At 47.6% G+C, this 18,383-nt stretch overlaps 2 protein-coding genes and 1 gene segment (V, D, J or C); 1 reads left to right on the forward strand and 2 right to left on the reverse strand.

Annotated features, from left to right (window-relative positions):
* Positions 1 to 159: 159 nt before the first annotated feature.
* Positions 160 to 1,052, reverse strand: LOC103531212 (feather keratin Cos2-3). Its single transcript, XM_030465868.1, is given in 3 exon segments — positions 160 to 585; positions 919 to 1,005; positions 1,008 to 1,052. Coding segments are annotated over 3 exon segments (453 nt in total). The 3' UTR covers positions 160 to 264.
* A 2,657-nt stretch (positions 1,053 to 3,709) lies between these two features.
* Positions 3,710 to 4,675, reverse strand: LOC103537637 (olfactory receptor 6F1-like). Its single transcript, XM_008503942.2, has one exon. The coding sequence runs from the start codon at positions 4,673 to 4,675 to the stop codon at positions 3,710 to 3,712; it is 966 nt and encodes a 321-aa protein (XP_008502164.2).
* Positions 4,676 to 10,327: 5,652 nt separating this feature from the next.
* LOC115599790 lies at positions 10,328 to 17,857 on the forward strand. The segment is given in 3 exon segments: positions 10,328 to 10,376; positions 10,551 to 10,831; positions 17,819 to 17,857. Coding segments are annotated over 3 exon segments (369 nt in total).
* The last annotated feature ends 526 nt before the right edge of the window (positions 17,858 to 18,383 follow it).

Here is an 18,383-nt window from a genome sequence, read left to right on the forward strand (position 1 = left end):
AAGACTCTGCAGTCCATGAGCGTAGAGAAGTTCCTGAATGATGTCTGTCTGCTTGCCCCTTAGAGGGAGAGGAGAGAGATGGTCCCCACCAGGCTGGCTTTGGTGGGACCTTGCTGCTAAAGGAAAGCAAAGCAAAACAAGAAAAGGCAAACAAAGGCAAAGCCACTCAGCTATGTGGGAAACAGCTCTGAAAAGTCTTGATCTTCTGTGCAGTGCCATGTTCTGAGTTCATTGGTGTGTCCCCTTGGGGCTTTTTGAGCATCTTTATCTTAACCTTCTGCCATAGTAGCGGCTGGAAATGCCAGAGAGGTCACAGCAGCCAGAGTTGATGGGCACTCCATCACAGCTGAGGATGCTGCCAACAGCAGCAGAGGTGGAGGAACCCACGACGGTGTTCTGTGGGAAGGAGCTGAGGATGGGTCCGGGCAGGGTCACAATCACAGCAGGAGGCTCAATGGCAACAGTGGAGCTCTGGCACTGCCTGACACAGGGCTCATTGCAGCTGTTGGCCAGAGGGGTTGGGCCACAGGGCTGGCATGGCAGACAGGGGTTGTAGCAGGACATGTCCTGGGGCTGGAGGTGCACCTGGGAGACAGGGAAAGGAAGCAGAGCAGTCTGGTTACACTGAATGATCCCTGGTAAAAAATGTATCTGGAGCTGTAGGCTTGGCCGTGGTCCAAACAGTCTTCATTGCTCAATATAGAGCAACCTGGCCCAGAGAGATTTTCTCCTTTATCATAACCCAAACTCCCCCTCAGCCACACCCTAGCTTCTCTCCAAGGAGACCTTCTTCCCAATTGCCTCTGTCATGTCTTGGAGATCCAAATATCCACTACAGGAAAGAGGCTGTATCAGCTGAGAGTTCCACTGTCTGGAAATCTCATTTAGGAGGAGAAGGAAAAAGCATCTAAAACTCACCTGGTTCCCAAGAAGAAGGATCCAAGAGAAGGCAATGAGAGAGCCAGGGCTTGGGCTGCCTTTTATACCTGCCCTTCACTGCTGCAGGAGCAGAGGAACCCTTGGCAGAGGTAACAATTTCCTGACAAGCTCATCTTGGATGCAAACTATTACAGCTAATGATATGGGCTGTGCTTGGGTTTCCAGCACTGCTGCCTTTTCATTTCCAGGTCTGAGCCATGCCCATTCTGCTATGAAGGGCTTCTTCTGAGCATAAAGATGAAAGGCCCCGGGATTTCCAGAGCAGGAATGCAGTAGTGCAGGCAAGAAGACTCAGCTCAAGTGCTGGGGGCATCCAGTTCAAGAAAGTGATGTAAGCTTGTGTCATCAAGCATCAGAGGAGGAATAAGACCCCACCTTACATTAGTAGGAATACAACCCCACCTTACATTTGTATACACTGAGGACTCCTGAATGTGCTTCTGCAATGTGTGAAGTCCAGAAGAGAGAAAGATGCTAGGGAACAGAGTGACACAGGGTGTAGGAGCTTCTCTGCTAGATGTGTTAGAGACAATGCTTCCAGTCTCTGTAGGGATGGTCTCAAAACTTGGGGGAGAGAGAAGGCTAAATGGGTGCAAGAAGAGCTGAAATGCCATATCAGGGTAGGGCAAGGGCAGAGGATGCTGTGTGCCCCATGGAGGAACTGTTGTGGCAAGAAGAAATGGTCAGAGGTGGGAGAGGAACAGCTCAGGACTTCTGCTGCTGAAGCAGAGAGCAGTCTTTAAGAGAGACAGATGTGGAGACAATCAGTGAATCAGAAGACCAATGGGCATGGCTGCAAAGCAGGATGATGCGGGGGTGAGGAGGGGGAAGATCCTGAAGACAGAAGGGTGCAGGGACACACAGCTCAGCCTTTCAGAGTCCAGGAAAAGAGAGATGGGAAATGGGGACAGGGAGCAAGCTGGTGAAGTGACAGGTGGATGGGGACAGAGGCAAGCCAAGCTGAAAGCTGTTTCTGGCCTTACAGGTCATGCCCAAAAGGACTTTGTGGAGAGCCCTACCTTGCCCCTCATCTGCATGCCAGCACGGGAAAAAGACCCATCAGCCAGACACTGGACAGGATTCCTTGTTCATAACCTTCCTGTACTTACTGACTTGCCCTCTCACAGGCAACAGAAATGGTTCTAGAGACCCAGTCTAAGGTGAACACACTCCACCATTGTACACAGAAACTCAGCTGAAAGGTGTTGGGTTTCCATCCTGTGAATTGGAGACTGTTGCTCGTGAAGCATCCACTTAACCTTCGTCTTTGTCCCACTATTGGTGGGATCTTCCTCTCTAGAGTAACACGAGTCTGCTCAGGCACCCATGTTGGAGGCTTTGCATGACCCTAGTTATCAGAGAGGACTCAATGCAGAGTTGATGGGGAACTGACAAAAGCCCTCAGTGTCTCTCACTCGACTATTTGTAGAGTAGCTTGGACATCAGCTCCTGCTTTTCATTGCTCCCCAGGGCTGCAGAGTGCTCCAACACACCACAGACACAGCTGTCCTTCCAAATCAGCATCAGCTCTTAGCATGACTGAAAAGCAGTGATGGTTACCTGAGGATAGATCCAGGCTCAGGTTCTTTCTCCAGCCTCAACGTGCTGTCCCAGGGGTTTTCCCAAATGCCACTGAGAAAGAGAGCACAGCTGACAAGGGTGGGCATCAGTCTGTCATTGGGCACTGGTGCCTGGGCCTGGCTGCTGGACTAAGAGCTGAGTCCCCAGGACAGGTGGGTTCAGGAGGTTGATGAATCACCTCAGAAATACCATTAGTTTTAGAAGGGAGGAGTAGGTGTTCAAGCTGAAGTCAGTCATCATGCTTGGAGAGCTCTACACTCAGGTGAAATCAATCCTATATTGTTCACAAAGGGACATCTGCCATATTGAGGATTCTTACTTATGAAGTGGTCACATGGAGTCCCTTCACTGTCATTGTGCAGAAAGAAGAGCTTTGAGAAGGTGATTCATCTGTTCTAAAGTGAAAATCTTGTGAAGGAGAAAAGCAAGTGCCCTTTGGAAGTGCTAATGTCTTCCTCATGAGTGCAAAGAGGGCCTGGCTAGCCAGCCAGCCTTTCAGAGCTCTGCAGCCTGGGGACTTTGCCAGCCCCTTGAATGTGTTTCCACAACAAAGCCCCAAGATGAGTGAACCAATGGACTGGTGTAAATTGATGTGCCTTTAGAAGTGGAAATGGACTAACAGACCTAGCATGAAAGATAGAAATTTTAATATTTTTAATTAAAAATTTAAGACTCAATTCAGACACTGGATAGAATCAAGGGGAGTGAAATTTTTTTCACTGTCTTATGCAAGGGATAATGGCTATAGTTAGAGACACTCGACAATGTCATATTTTATCTTGAACCAGAGCGTGATTCAATGGAACATCCACCAGAATGAGACATAGAAACTTCTACAGAAACTTCAGGCTACATGATGAAGAAACAAGTGTCCATTTCCTAAAGCAATGAGACAGTTGTGGGACTTCTTCAGGGGACTGAGGAGGATCTAACAGTTTCTGAATAAGATTGTGATTTCTTCTATACCCTGTTCTTCAGAGCAGTATAGGGTGTTCTGAATTTACCCAGAAGTGAAGGGATGGAGCATCAGAGTCAAGATTCAGATCAGGATAAGTTGTCTGTGAGTGAGATGAATTCACTGTGGAAGTATTGACTTTTCATACTTGTGGTGGCCAAATGCACCTACACTTTGCAGAGGAACTGCTGCAGGGTAGAAGTCATGGCAGGGAAGGGATGAGACTGTTTCTTCTCAATGAGGCCCTTTGAAATTCCAGTTTTCCTGGAAAAACCTCCTCAGAGCTTGCTTCTCTTCTGTATTCCTGGGTGTGGAGATGAAGGGGTTCAACAAAGGAGTTACAACTGTGTTAAAGGTATTCACAAGTTTGTTCAGATCCAGGGAGTTCTGGGTCGATGGTTTGACATATGGGAATATGGCAGAGCCAAACCAGATTGTGACAACACTCAGGTGGGCAGAGCAAGTGGAAAAGGCTTTTTTCCGGCCATGGGCTGATTGGATTCTCAGGATGGAAGAGATGGTGCATATGTAGGAGACCAGAGTGACTACACAGGTGGCTACCACAACAATTATAGAGATAAGGAAGGTTGCCAGCTCCACAGGGCATGTGTCACTGCAGGAGAGAGCAAGGCAAGAATCTATATCACAGGTGGAATGACTGATGACATCTGGCCCACAGAATGTCAGCCTGGCTTTCAGAAAGGCCAGCGGTGAGATGGCCAGAAATCCTCCCAGCCAGGAGCTGAGCACCAGCCAAGCAGAGAGGACACTGTTCATGAGGGAGCTGTATCTCAGGGGGTAACATATGGCCAAGTAGCGGTCATAGGCCAGGGCAGACAGGAGAAAACACTCGGTGGAGCCTAAAGAGAGAAGAAAGAACAACTGGAGAATGCAGACACTGAAGGAGATGGTCTGGTTTGTCCCCAGCATGACTCCAATGGCTTTGGGAACAACACCTGTAGCGTACCAGATCTCCAGAAAGGAGAGATAACAGAGGAAGAAAGTACATTGGGGTATGGAGGTTCCTGTTATCCACACGAGGGCTATGATGGATGTGTTGCCTGTGACTGTCAGGGAGTATGTCAGTGCAAACACCACCACAAGGGAGACTCGGAAATGCCATGTGCCTGGGAAGTCAAGAAGGATGAATTCTTCCACACTTGTTCCATTTGCCACGTCCTCCCGAGTGCTGAGGTCCATCTGAAAAGACAAGAAAGCTTCTGTGGGAGACTACATGCCTGTGCTGGTCCTTCAGATGCTACAAGTAGTAAAACAAAGGCATCATTCCTGCAGAAGTAGCTGGGGCAGAGCATGGGAAAGCAGCATCTACCCTAAGCTAAAATTGTTAGGGAAATCCTTCACTGCAGAGATGTGGTTGGACAAATGGATCTGACCCTCAAGATCAGACACACAACATCAGAGAAAGCTGGAGAGTTATTTATCAGATCAAACGCAGGCACCTCCTTTAGAACATGGTGACTGTTATAAATGACCGAGACTCAATATTCTGTTAATGGTTTAATCTAATTAATAAAATTGCAATAAGCAAAACAGCGCTGGGTGCATGGGGAGTCTTTGCTCCACTCACACGCACACCTCTGAAACTCTGGAATTACCTTGTATTGATTACAATTCTATGATTATTCAAAAGGAGTTGGGTTTACATACATATTCATAGGATTACATGGTGCCATTTTAATATTCATAATAGGCGGAGTCTGGGCAGAGTCTGGTTTTGGGGAGATATCCGGGGGTCGTCAGGCGGTCTTTGGATGAAGTAAGAGGTCTTTCTTAGGCTTGAACTTTTTACCTTTCTTGATTTCACTGACTTCATTATATTGTTACAAGGCGATATCAGACCCTAGCCATAACTTTCCCCTTATCTGCTGGTAGTGACATCTTTATGTTCTTCTTGTGCAGATGTTCACATTCCTTTGGTGCCTCGTTAGCCTTGGCAGTGTCTTGTTTTAAGAACAGGACCTACACTTTTAATTATCTTTGAGACAGAAGTTAGCCTCGTTAGGGCCTTGTTTTGTCACACTCTTTCAGTGGAAAATTACATTCCTTAACTGCTTTGTCTAGCCCCATATTCACTTCTTTCTCTGTTTAATTCTTTTCCTGAATTTTACTGGTTAGGAATAAAAATTCATTAACATATATTACAATCATATATTACAGTGACTTCAATCCTTCTGTAAAATGAAAATCCCATTCAGGAAATTATGGACAGTGGAACTATGGCTGAGAGTCTCCATCTATGTGAAGGGAAGTTTCAGTGAGGAAGGGAATACCAAAGCTGCACTTTTCAGGGCAGCCAATACTGAGTTGTGATTTCAGCAATCGAGTCTGAGGGATCAAAAAACTTTCAGGACATCATGGCACTTGGAGAGATTTTCTCATGTCTTCTACTACAGTTTACCACCATGGCTTCTGACTGAGAAGGCAGTGTCATGATGCAGCAAACTACTATGACAGTCATGATTCAAAGACTCATGGTCTTGTATTTTTGCTTTTTTCCAAGTCTCAGCAAAGGAAGCTTTTGCAAAATCCTCCATTTCCTCCACTGATATCTGCCCCCCTGCATACCTCGAGAGGTAGGATTCACCTCTTTCTAATTTTTCCATCTCAGAGCCAGCACAAGGACTGACCAAGTTGAAAGACTGACAATGAAAAACTCCAGTCTCAGATTCTCAGCTTCCTCTCCTTCTTTCTCAAGAGACAGAGGTAAGGCACAAGTAAGGCAGGTCTCATATCACCTTACATACATAGCCAAAAGCTTTTTAGAATGGCCAGGTTCTCTATGAGGACAAAGGCAGAAGCCTAGCAATCAGCTGCAAAGGATAAATTGGACATATCAACTTGGCAAAGTTATCCATGAATCAGTGGTTGAAGGAAAAATCCTCTGAGTTGATTTCATCAGGGTACAGTCTATGCCCTCCCTGAGGACAGGTGGAGCTGAAGCACCATATAAGGATCCCTCTTTCTCTTATCTCACTTAGCAATTCATACTAGAAATGTCTTGTGGCTAAAGAGCAGAGAAATTCCCCTTTATCTGCATCTCCTTAGAGGTGCAATGCACTGGGATTCTATACTAGAGGTCTTTGGCAGGCTTCACTCACACACTAAGGAGATGAAAATGATCCAAATGACATCTCTTCATGCACCATATCCACCTAGTAGCTATTGACAGCTTCTTCTCCCAAATTTCTCTCTCCCTCACAGCCACCATTCTATGTCCACAAAGAGGGGCTTCTTTTCTGCCCACACACGGTGTCAAGTCTCTGCAGTTTACCTCCACACAGGGATAGCACACATCAGAGAGCCAGTAGCATTATTAGCACAAAAACGTCCCTGCCCCCACATCATGGGCACATTGAAGCTCAAACTGGCCACACTGAGGAGATGGTTTCTGTTTTCTTTCTGTGTGCCACAGGGAGTTTGATGTCAGGGGGATCTCATGGGCTTGTGGGAGATGAATAACGGTCTCTCTTTGCACAATTAAAGACAGCAACTCAGTTCCCTAAAGGGGCTGACAGGCTCAGTGTTTGCCTCCTGCTTGCAGCTGCTGTGTGTGAAACTTGTCAGGAACTCAGTGCTCTCTTGTGTAGCCATTTGCTGCCAGGTAGGAGATGTCTGAAATAGCAGTGTCCCAAGAGGCTGGAAGTGTTAATATTTGGCTCTGGATTTTAGCATGGTCTTGAAACTAAAGGCAGATATGAACATAGACAGAATACAGAGGGACTGAAGGTAAGGGACTCACCTGTTCCATTTCAGAGCCCCAAATTGCAGCTTAATTCTAAGTCTTCAGTTTCCATTGAAATGAAGATCTAAGTAAGGATCTAAGTGCCAATTAAGGCAACAGATGAGTAGGGGGATATTGATCTCCTCTGTCTCCAGAACAGATGCCTCCAGGTAAGATGCTCATCATTGTTCCATTGATCATCAGGGGACAGAAACAGGCACTGTCAAACCTCTGTTCAGCTCATTCAAAAGATGCTGTCTCCCACAAATAAGGCAATTTGTGCCTTAGAAGCACTTATTTTGCTTCTGTTGATGCTCAGGATAAAGTAGACAGCTGGCTGAAACAGAAAACATACACACACAAATCTAGACTTCTAGGCTTACAGCCATCTCTCCAGATTCCGCTTTCTTCTCATCTGCTGATGGAGGGCCTTTTGTCTTTTCCCACCTGTTGTTCTTTTGTTCTTTTCTCTTGCTCTGGAGCAAGGGTAGATCAGATTCTCAAGTGTCAGCACTTCTTAGCAAACACCACTGCAAGCCCAGGGGCTACTTCTGATAGTATCCAGCAGGGACATCAGTCCTGGGCAAACCTGGCTGTTCACTTTAACTTGACCCCATGGGATGTCTGAACAAGTCCAGAGCTTCACCAAGGGTTTCAGCGGTACTCTTGTTCTCATTTGGATCTCAGGTGTCATAGTTTAATGCTTGGACAGCAAATCACAGAATGACACATACACTATTAATCCCCCACCCCTCCCTGATAAAGGAAGGAGAGAGAATAAGGGAGAAAAACTTATGGGCTGGAAACTAAACTACACAGCTTTAATGAAACAGTAATGATAAAAAGGAAAAAAAATATTGAATATATTCCAATATACAAAAAAATGATACCATGTGCCTCCCTCCTCTCCTCCCCAGTAATACCCATGTCACCACCAAGGCTGCAGGGCAGCCCTGGGAAAGTCCAGCCTGGACTCCTGGAGTCAGCAGTAGTCAGGAGCTAGAGGCAGGAACACAGAGATTCAGGCTGGCACAGATCAGAACAGACAGAGGAATGGACAGAATCCTCCCAGGAAGCCAAAGCAAACAGGGACAGAGGAAGAAGGGCTGAAGGGAAGAGGAAAGGGTGAAGGTGAGGGCACTTGACCCTTGCAATCCCTCAAATTTATGCCAAGTATGAGTTGTATGGGATGGAATACTATGTTTAGTCAATTCAAGTCACCATTCCTGTCTGCTCCTCCCTAAAGGAGGGTTGCAGGTGTGACCCCTTTACTCCCTGCCTCTTTCTGGAGCCCAAGATGATCCTCAGAAGCGAGCAGTGGCTGTGGTTCTTCAGACCATTCTCTAGCAGTAACTATAAACATTGAGCGTTATCAGTCCTAGAAACAGACACTGAGAAACTTGCTGTTGATTTCAGCAAGTGCCTCTGCTCTATGAGAGATTTAGCTGAAAGCAAAATTACAAAACTCTGGAGCAAAAAAACAAAGTGTGGGCAGGAGATTCACCTCACATGTTGTTAGAGTCCAGTAAAGGCCACTGATGTCTGCCTGGGGCACTGTTTTGGGGGGTTTTCTGGTTCTGTTGACAAGAAGTGGCTCAGCTTCTCTATTTGACCATATCCCTCCTAACAGTGTTCCCAGGAAAAATTCTGCTGGCTGTTTTTTCCTGCTTCTGTTCAACACCAGGGAGGGTTCATGGGTGAGGGATGTGATGCATTTTCAGTTGTGATCCTTTTCAGATCTCAGAAAGAAAGACCTGGCAGGACACAACATAGTAAACTGCCTGTTTCAAGAAGGTAAATTAAATAAAGCGATACAGACAGTGAGTGAACCTTACATCCCTCCAGATGGTGGGATGTGGGAACCCTGCACTTGTTAAGCATCAGAACAACCCAGGCAGACTTCACAGACAAACTCAATATCTCAGTGGAGAACATTCGCTTCCCTCCCATGACAAGGGCTTTTCATTAAATGTTTCCCGAAAGAAAGCACATCCTCTTGAATACTGGAAAGCTATTTCTGCCTTAATACCCATGTGCAGCACAGGATGACACAGCCACTCCAGCACATTCTGTTCCACTCATGCTGGGGCTCAGTCCTCTCAGCAAGGCCCAGCAGAGCAGATGTGTCTTGCCCAAGACCACTGACTCCTTGCAGATGGTGTTTTGCTTAGGGTACGGTCTCTCTGGATACCCAAAACTGCGACCTGGGAGACACGGGGAGAGGATCCGGGGCTGCGGGCGAGACGGAACCGCGGCGGGCGGGGTCCGGAGTGTGTGGGGAGGGGGGGCAGCCCCGGGCGGGACCGCCAGGGAGCGCTGCCGCTCCGCTCGGCCTCGGGCCCCGGGGATGGCGGATTTTTTCAGCAAGGAAGTTTGTCCCAGACACGCTGGAGAGAAGTCAGTGCCACTCTGATGATGAAGAGATTGGAGCAGCTCTCACATGGTGATGCGCTGAGCTGGGACTCTTCAGCACTAAGGAGTTTCAGGGGGGTTCTCATCAAAGTGTACAAATATCTGAAGGGTGTAAAGATTGCAAAGCCACAATGCTCTCCGTGGTGCCAAGTGACAGAACAAGAGAGCACGGGCAAAAAGTGAAATGAACAAGATTCTCTGAACACCAGGAACCACTTCTTCTCTGTGAGGGTGAGAAAGCACTGGTAAGGGATGCCCAGAGAGGCTATGGAGTCTCCATCCTGGGTGCAGTCAAATATTATCAAGACTCCATCAGGGACAACTTGTGTTTGGAGACAGAAACATCAGTGAAGGAGAGGCTCCCAGGGAAGTGGTCCTGGGGTCAGCAGGATGGTTGCATGTTGAGGGCTATGGCTCTGTTACTTCCTTTATTGAAATGCAGAAAGTCTTACAGTACATGGTGCAGAACCTCCACTGCTCCACCACTATGGAGATGTTCAGAACATCATTGGCTGAGGAAGCAACCAAGTGTTACTACTGCAGGAGGGAGAAACCCAGGAGCTTTTCAACAGATCATTTCTCTTCCCCACTTCTCCCTTTGCTGCCCCAACAGCATCGTTTCCGGCAGCTCTGTTATCTCAGGGCTGGGAGGTGTTTTTCTGACTCTCACTCCACAAACAGGCAGGTTGGTCTCAACAATGCACCTCAGGTACCTCATCCTCACTGCCTTCCTGGGACAGCCACTGGGTAAGTCCTGCCTTTCCCTCAAAGTACTGACCCTCTACCCATAACAACTTCTGCTCTACCTGTCCCCTGGACTCAGGGCTTTCATGCAGAGCAAAGGACAGAGACCCTTCTCCATCAGGGTTTTGCTTTCCAGAGGCTTTCTCTGCAGAACCACTGACCTTCACTTTCTTCCAGGCACCATGGGGCAGATCACTGTCACCCAGCAAGAAGGAGAAATCACAATACAGGAAGGAGGCACCTTTCAGACCACATGCATGTACCAGGTTTCTAACTTTAGAAATTTGCAGTGGTACCAGCAGAGGAAAGGCCAAGCTCCTCAGCTGGTCTCATTTCACGCAGCAGCTGGCTCCAAGCACAGAGGCCGTCTCACCACCTTGCTGAATACCACAGGGAAATACAGCCTCCTGCAGCTGGAGGAGGTCGAGGGCTCTGACAGTGCCTTGTACCTCTGTGCTGTGGGTGACACCCTGGTGCAGGGAGCTTCCTTGGCTGTGCAACAACCCAGGGGAGGGAGGGGCTGTGTCTGTGCAAGGATGAGCTGGGGGGAAGGGGCCCTCAGCTCTCCCCTGGCAGCTCTGCTTCTCCTTTGGCCCAGGTGAATGACCTGGAATTTGGCCCTGTTTGACCTCGTACAGATGGCATCCTCCCAATGATCCAACCTGTTCAGATCCCTTTGCAGAGCCTTCCTGCCCTACAGGCAGATGAACACAGCTGCCAAATTTTGTGTCATCTGCAAGCTGGCTGAGGATGCCATGGATCCCATCCTACAGAGGGTTTCTAAAAATATGAAACAGAACTGTCCCCAGCACAGACCCCTTGGGAACATCACCTGTGACCAGCTGCACCCTGGATTGAACTCCCCTCACCACAACATTTTGGCCACAGACCATGTTGCCCCAATCACCCATTGCTCTGTGAATGGACATCCATCTCCATGTACTCTCACACCCTTGCATCCCAGAGCAACACCTTTCTCCTTTCACAGCTCAGGGAGTGTGCACAGAGGGAAGGACCACATGGAGGCCATGTTTGAATGCAGCACAACTTTAATGAGAGCAAAGAGGGAAAGGAAATCACTCCAACTGGCAGACAACAGTGCACACAGCTCCCAGAGAAGCCAAGACTCTGCAGTCCATGAGCGTAGAGAAGTTCCTGAATGATGTCTGTCTGCTTGCCCCTTAGAGGGAGAGGAGAGAGATGGTCGCCACCAGGCTGGCTTTGGTGGGACCTTGCTGCTAAAGGAAAGCAAAGCAAACCAAGAAAAGGCAAACAAAGGCAAAGCCACTCAGCTATGTGGGAAACAGCTCTGAAAAGTCTTGATCTTCTGTGCAGTGCCATGTTCTGAGTTCATTGGTGTGTCCCCTTGGGGCTTTTTGAGCATTTTTATCTTAACCTTCTGCCATAGTAGCGGCTGGAAATGCCAGAGAGGTCACAGCAGCCAGAGTTGATGGGCACTCCATCACAGCTGAGGATGCTGCCAACAGCAGCAGAGGTGGAGGAGCCCACGACGGTGTTCTGTGGGAAGGAGCTGAGGATGGGTCCGGGCAGGGTCACAATCACAGCAGGAGGCTCAATGGCAACAGTGGAGCTCTGGCACTGCCTGACACAGGGCTCATTGCAGCTGTTGGCCAGAGGGGTTGGGCCACAGGGCTGGCATGGCAGGCAGGGGTTGTAGCAGGACATGTCCTGGGGCTGGAGGTGCACCTGGGAGACAGGGAAAGGAGGAAGCAGAGCAGTCTGGTTACACTGAATGAGCCCAGGCAAAAAATGAATGGGGATCTGAAGGCTTAGCTGCGGTCCACACAGTCTTCATGATCCAATGAAGAGCAACCTGGCCCAGAGAGATTCTCGCCTAAGTCGTAACTCAAACTCACCCTCACCATGTCCCACCTCCTTAAGAGACCTTCTTCTCACTTGTCTCTATCATGACAAGGAGATCAAATATCCACCACAGGAAAGAGGCTGTATCAGCTGAGAGGTCAGTCAAAGAGAGATCCTGCTTAGGAAGAATGTTAGAAAGGGATTCAGACTCACGTGGTTCCCAAGGAGAAAGATCCAAGAGAAGGGAATGAGAGAGCCAGGACTTGGGCTGCCTTTTATACCTGCCCTTCACTGCTGCAGGACCAGAGGCACCCTTGGCAGAGGTAACAATTTCCCGACAAGCTCATCTTGGATGCAAACCATCACAGATGATGATATGGGCTGTGCTTGGGTTTCCAGCACTGCTGCCTTTTCATTTCCAGGTTTGGGCCATGCCCGTTCCCCAGGGAAGGCTTCTTCTGAGGACAGAGATGAAAGGCCCCAGGATTTCCAGAGCAGGAATGCAGCAGTGCAGGCAGAAGAATCAATTCAAATGCTGTAGGCATCCAGGTTAAGCAGGTGATGTCAGCCTGGGTCACTCTGATAGGGCTGTTTGAAATCACACTGTCAGGGAGAATCTCCAGCAATCTTCAACTGGATGCCATGGCATTATATATTTTTGGACATGCCATGGCCTTCTCTTTTCCACCCTCCTCTGCTTACCCCTATGGTCTCTTTTTGTAGGTCCCTTGATGTTGTCATACCAGTTATACATGTCTTGTGCTAGTTAGTTTTAACCCCAACTTTCTGTGGGAGATGATGAACAGTGATAGGACAAGGGGTAATGGGTGTAAATTGGAGCACAGGAGGTTCAAGTTGAATATTCAAAAAAATTTTTTTCCTGTAAGGGTGACAGAGCCCTGGAACAGGCTGCCCAGGGGGGTCGTGGAGTCTCCTTCACTGGAGACATTCAAAACCCGCTTGGACACGTTCCTGCATGATGTATTCTAGGTGGCCCTGCTCTGGCAGGGGGGGTTGGACTAGATGATCTTTCGAGGTCCCTTCCAACCCCTAGGATTCTATGATTCTATGAAATACTTGACTGATATCAATATAAACCACATTCACTGCACTACCATCATCTATCAAGAACCACAAAATCATAGAATCATAGAATGGCCAAGGTTGCAAGGGATTAAATCTCCCCTCTTCATGTTTTATACCATTTCCCCTTGTCCTCCCACTACACCCCCATGTCAAAAGCCCTACCCCCGCTTTTTTGTAGCCCTCTTCAGATACTGAAAGGTTGCTATTATGTCACCTCCAAGCCTCCTCTTCTCCAGGCTGAACAACCCCAACTTCCTCAACCTGGCTTCACAGGGAGGTTCTCAGCCCTTTCAGCATTTCAGTGGCTCTGCTCTGGACATGTTCCAGAAGGTCTGTGTCCTTCTTATGCTGAGGACTCCAGAACTGGACACAGCACTGCAGGTGGGGTCTCAAAAGAGCAGAGCAGAGGGGGCAATCACCTCCCTCGACTGGCTCTCTAAGCTTCTTTTGATGCAGCCCATCAACCTTGTTATATCTTCATAAAAGGCTATCAGTTTGGTTAAATATGACTTCCCCTTGGTAAAACCATGCTGAGGGCTCCTAATGACCTTCTTCTCCTTGGTATGGCTAGAGACAGCGCCAAGAATAAGATGTTCCATCACCTTTACAGGGATGGAGTTGAGGCTGACTGATCTATAGTTACCAGGGTCCTTCTTTTTGAAGACTGGAATGACATTTGCTTTTCTCCAGTCCTCAGACACCTCTCTTGTTCTTCACAGCTTACCAAAGACGATGGAGTGTGGCCTAGAAGTGATTTCCACCACCTATCTCAGCACCTGCAGGTGCATCCCATCAAGACCCATGGATTTATGGCTGTGCAGATTGATTAATTGATCCCTAATCAAGTCCTCATCAACCAAGATAAACTCCTTCCTCTGGGGCCTCAGGAGTTTGGGGCTGCTGAGGACAGTTGCCAGCAATATAGACAGTGACAAAGAAGGCATTCAGCAACCCTGCCTTCTTTGTATCCTCTGCTGCCAGAGCACCCAACTCATTCATCCAGAGGCCTATGTTGCCTCTAATGTTAGTTTTGTTTGTAATATATTTGAAGAATATATTGCAAGGCTTAATTCCACAGAGGCTTTAGCTTTCCTAGTTGCTTCCCTACATCCTCTGCTAACAATATTAAATTCCTCCAAAGTGGAGGAATTAAATTCCTCCTTCCATAATCTATAGATTTTCTTCTTCCACTTGAGTTTGGCCAGCAGTTCCCTCTTTAACCATGTTGTTTCCTGGATCCTTTCCTCAATTTCCTATCCATAGGGATGCTTTTATCTTGAGCTAGCAAGAAGCGGTCCTTGAATTTTAATCTTGGGCTCCTTTATCTTCTAGTACCTTGTTCCATGGGATCTGCCCTAGCAATTGCTTGAAAAGCCTGAAGTTGGCTCTGCTGAAGTCCAAGGTGATAGTCCTGCTTGGTGTTCTGTTCCTACTGCACAAGATCCTGAACTCCAGCATCTCATGGTCACTGCAGCCATTACAAGGCTGTCCTTGGCTTTCATCGCTTCAATCAGTATCTCCTTGTTGGTGAGTGTAAGATCCAGTAACATTCCACTCCTAGTTGGCTCATCTACCATTTGTATCAACAAGTGATCAACAACGCACTGGCCCAGAATTTGCACCCACAAAGTCTCAACTCACTCCTCATCCACCCCTGGTCAGAACTCAAAACATTCTAAGAGCTCTCCCATGTAAAGAGCAACTCCACCACCTCGTCTTGTTGACCTGTCTTTCCTAAAAAGAACATAACCACCCATGATCATATTCCATTCATGTGAGCTGTCTCACCATGTCTTTGGAACTAGATCATAACCCTTTGACTGCACAGGGCTTTAAAACTCCTCTTATGTATCACCCATGCTGTGTATTGGTGTACAGGCATTTTAAGGAGCAAGCTGACTGATTCAACCCTAGGGGTGTGGGAGGCCTTCTGGTCTTCATTAACACCAGAACATTGCTTCACTGTTGCAAACACAGCTACAACACCTACCCCCCTTCGATTCTAGTTTGAAGCTCTATGAATGATCACTACTAATTCACATCCCAGAAACCTTTTCCCACTGGAAGATAAGTCTTTCCCATGTATCACCACCAGGTCTGGTGTCTTATAAAACCAGCTATGATCAAAGAACCCAAAGGCCTGCTATAGCACCAGTTTCTGAGAGAGGTATTTACAGACTGGAACCTTCTATTGCATCCCATGTCAACACCCAAATCTGGAAGTAAGGGAGAGAAAATAAATTGCAACCCAGACTCTTTCACCAACAACACTTACTGGTGCCACTGCCTTGCTCCCCATGGTCTGAATTAAGCTGTCTGGTACTGCCACGTTTAAATTTCCCACAGTTGCCCCAGCATGCCACCAGCCACATCATCCTCAAGGTTCTCCTACAATAGGTGCTGATTCCCAACTCCTTTTGGGTCTCCTTGCTCTCCCACATACTTCCCTGGCTCTGGAAGCCCCCTGTCTGTTTCAGTCTAGCACAATTATAAAGTCACAGCACCTACTGGTGCTGCCTGACTCCTTGTGACCTGAGTCCATGGTTCATGGTATTTCTGTGTGTACCTGTAAGCAGCCAGGTTTGTGTGGATGCACATGGGAGCACAGATTTGTGGAGTATTCCATGCTGGTGTGAATGAGCCTGTGTGAGAGTGTCCTTGTGTGTCCCTGATCATGAGGGAATGTGCTGCTCATGGCAGGGACACTCTCCACTGCTCCCTCCATGAGCACCACAGAGCAGCAGGTTCAAGGGCTGAAAGGATCCTGATTGCACCTGAGTGGTGGTGGCAGCATCTTGCTAGACATCTGTCCAGGGAAGAGGCACTGAAATGCAGCCCCTGCCTCCTGAGCCCTCCTTCTCCAGAGCCTCCAAAGATCACACTCTTCTGCTGATGATGATTTCAGGCTGCAACAAGTGTGATTTCACTCCAGTTTGGATCCTTAGTTTAATTTCATGGAACACTCTTGACAGGGGCTCAGCACGTCTGGCAGTCACCTCTCCCTGCCTCTCCAGGCCAGGACACAGCTGCTTACTCCAGCGACAGAGATCTCAAAAGGATGGGAACTGCTTTATGGGTGAGGAGAAAGGCTGAGGAATCCTGCTGACCATGTGCTGGCCATCCCAGAGTGGATCTGCTTCCAGTGCAGTGTTGGTGGTGTCAGGAGAGGGACACAGGCCTCTCTCATGTCCATGTCAACACCAAATGTAATTGTGCAGTTCATCAGCCTGGTGCTGAGCCAGGCAGGGGCTGAGACCATGAAGGCTGATATCTCTGTTCTGTGAGGGGAAAGACAAAAGCTCTTGCTTGCATAGGAAAGCCAAAGAGTTGAGATGGCAAGGACTTTCATACTTTGCACTGGAAACTTAATCTGGGAAACTTGTTGAGGAGGGAGGAATTTGAGACCACATACCCCAAAGGCAGGTGCTCCCTCTAGTCATGTTCAGAAGAACATGACAAGGTCTGTGCACAATTGGTAAATTTTCTAAACCCATGTCCCCTCTTTTGTTCTTGCCTCAGGCCTCAGTTTGAGGCAGAACAGCTCATGGCAGTGCCAAACATACTTGTTCAGTTCATCAGCCTGATGCTGTGCCAGACAGGGGCTGAGCCCTTGGATCATGCAGGTATTGAATGAAAGGACCATGAATGCTGATATCACTGTGCTGAGGGGGGAATGACAGTCACTGTGACTTGCACAGGAAAGCCAAAGAGCTGATGGCTGCTTTAGAGTTGAGCTGACAAGGACCTTCATACATTCATTGGAAACTCAGTCTGGCAAAATTGCCCAAGGAGAAAAGGGACATTAGATTTGTAAACTTGTATCCCCAAAGCCAGCTGCTCTCCCATAGTCATGTCTAGTATAGACTTCTTTGGGATAAGGGCTGTGCACAGTGGACATTAGATATTAGAATTTAATTAGAATTAAATTATTATCAGACAATGGAACAGGCTGCCCAGTGCAGTGGAAGAGTTACCATCCCTGGAGCTATTTAAGAGTCATATAGTCATAGTATTTAGGGATATGGCTTAATTAAGGACTTGTCACTCTTAGTGTCACTGTCCTGATCATCTTGAAGGTCTTTCCCAAACAAGGTAATTCTGTAATTGTGATTCTGTGATTCTTTGAAGATCCAGCCCATCCCTGATGATAGCTGGAGGGTGGTTGTTGAGGTCTGGGACCAGTTCCATCTTCAGTGCAGAGAGAGGTCCTGCCCCAACGTGCTCACGAGGCAAGAAAGGCTTGTATGTCTGGGGTGATTCAGACTTCCTGCAGCTCCAAATGCTGGGGCTGGCCTGATGAAGTGTCCTGAAGATAAATACCCTCTCTTCAACAGCCGAAGAAATATTAATTCAATGGTCTTAAAAAAAGATAAAGACATTTTATCAAGGCCTATAGTGACAGGAGAAGGGGTAATGGTTTGAAACTGAGAGAGGGTAGATTTAGGATGGACATAAGCAAGAAATGTCTTATGGTGAGACATTGGAAGAAACTGTGCAAAAAAATTGTTGATGCCCAATCATCAGAGTCTTTCAAGGTCAGGTTGGATGGGTCTTTGAGCAATGTGATCTGGTGACAGCTGAGAGTATGTCAGGTGTGTGTTAGTCATCTTTCAAGGTCTCTTCCAAGCCAAAATATTCCATGGTTCTGTGATTCTGAGATTCCATTATTCTATGACAAGCCCTGTGGGGGCTTGGCCACTGTGACTTCAAAATAAACTTGTGAGTTACCCTAGTTCTGCACATCTGTGTAGCTTCTGGGGCAGAGACAGTGAAAGAGAGAATAGGGGAAGAAAAGTTGGATAGATAACAGAAAATCACCAGTCCTGTATCCAGTCTTGGCCCAGCCAAAGGGGGAGGGTTGCTGTCACCAAGGTTCCCAAAGTCCAACATCCCCCCTTCTCCTTTTATAGACATTTTTTGCTTACATAAACATTTAGTAAGGATGAGTAAGTGTGGTTGAGACATATCAGGATTGAACAACTGAAGTGGACCTCCCTCTCTTCTACTCCTCCCACCTCAATCTCTATCACTGTCTCCATATGCAGCCCTTAAGCCTTATGCAGGCTCTCATTTTCATAGGTGTCAGGGACTCCTTCATCA

Source organism: Calypte anna, chromosome 27 (assembly GCF_003957555.1).
Source record: "Calypte anna isolate BGI_N300 chromosome 27, bCalAnn1_v1.p, whole genome shotgun sequence".
Taxonomy (NCBI): domain Eukaryota; kingdom Metazoa; phylum Chordata; class Aves; order Apodiformes; family Trochilidae; genus Calypte; species Calypte anna.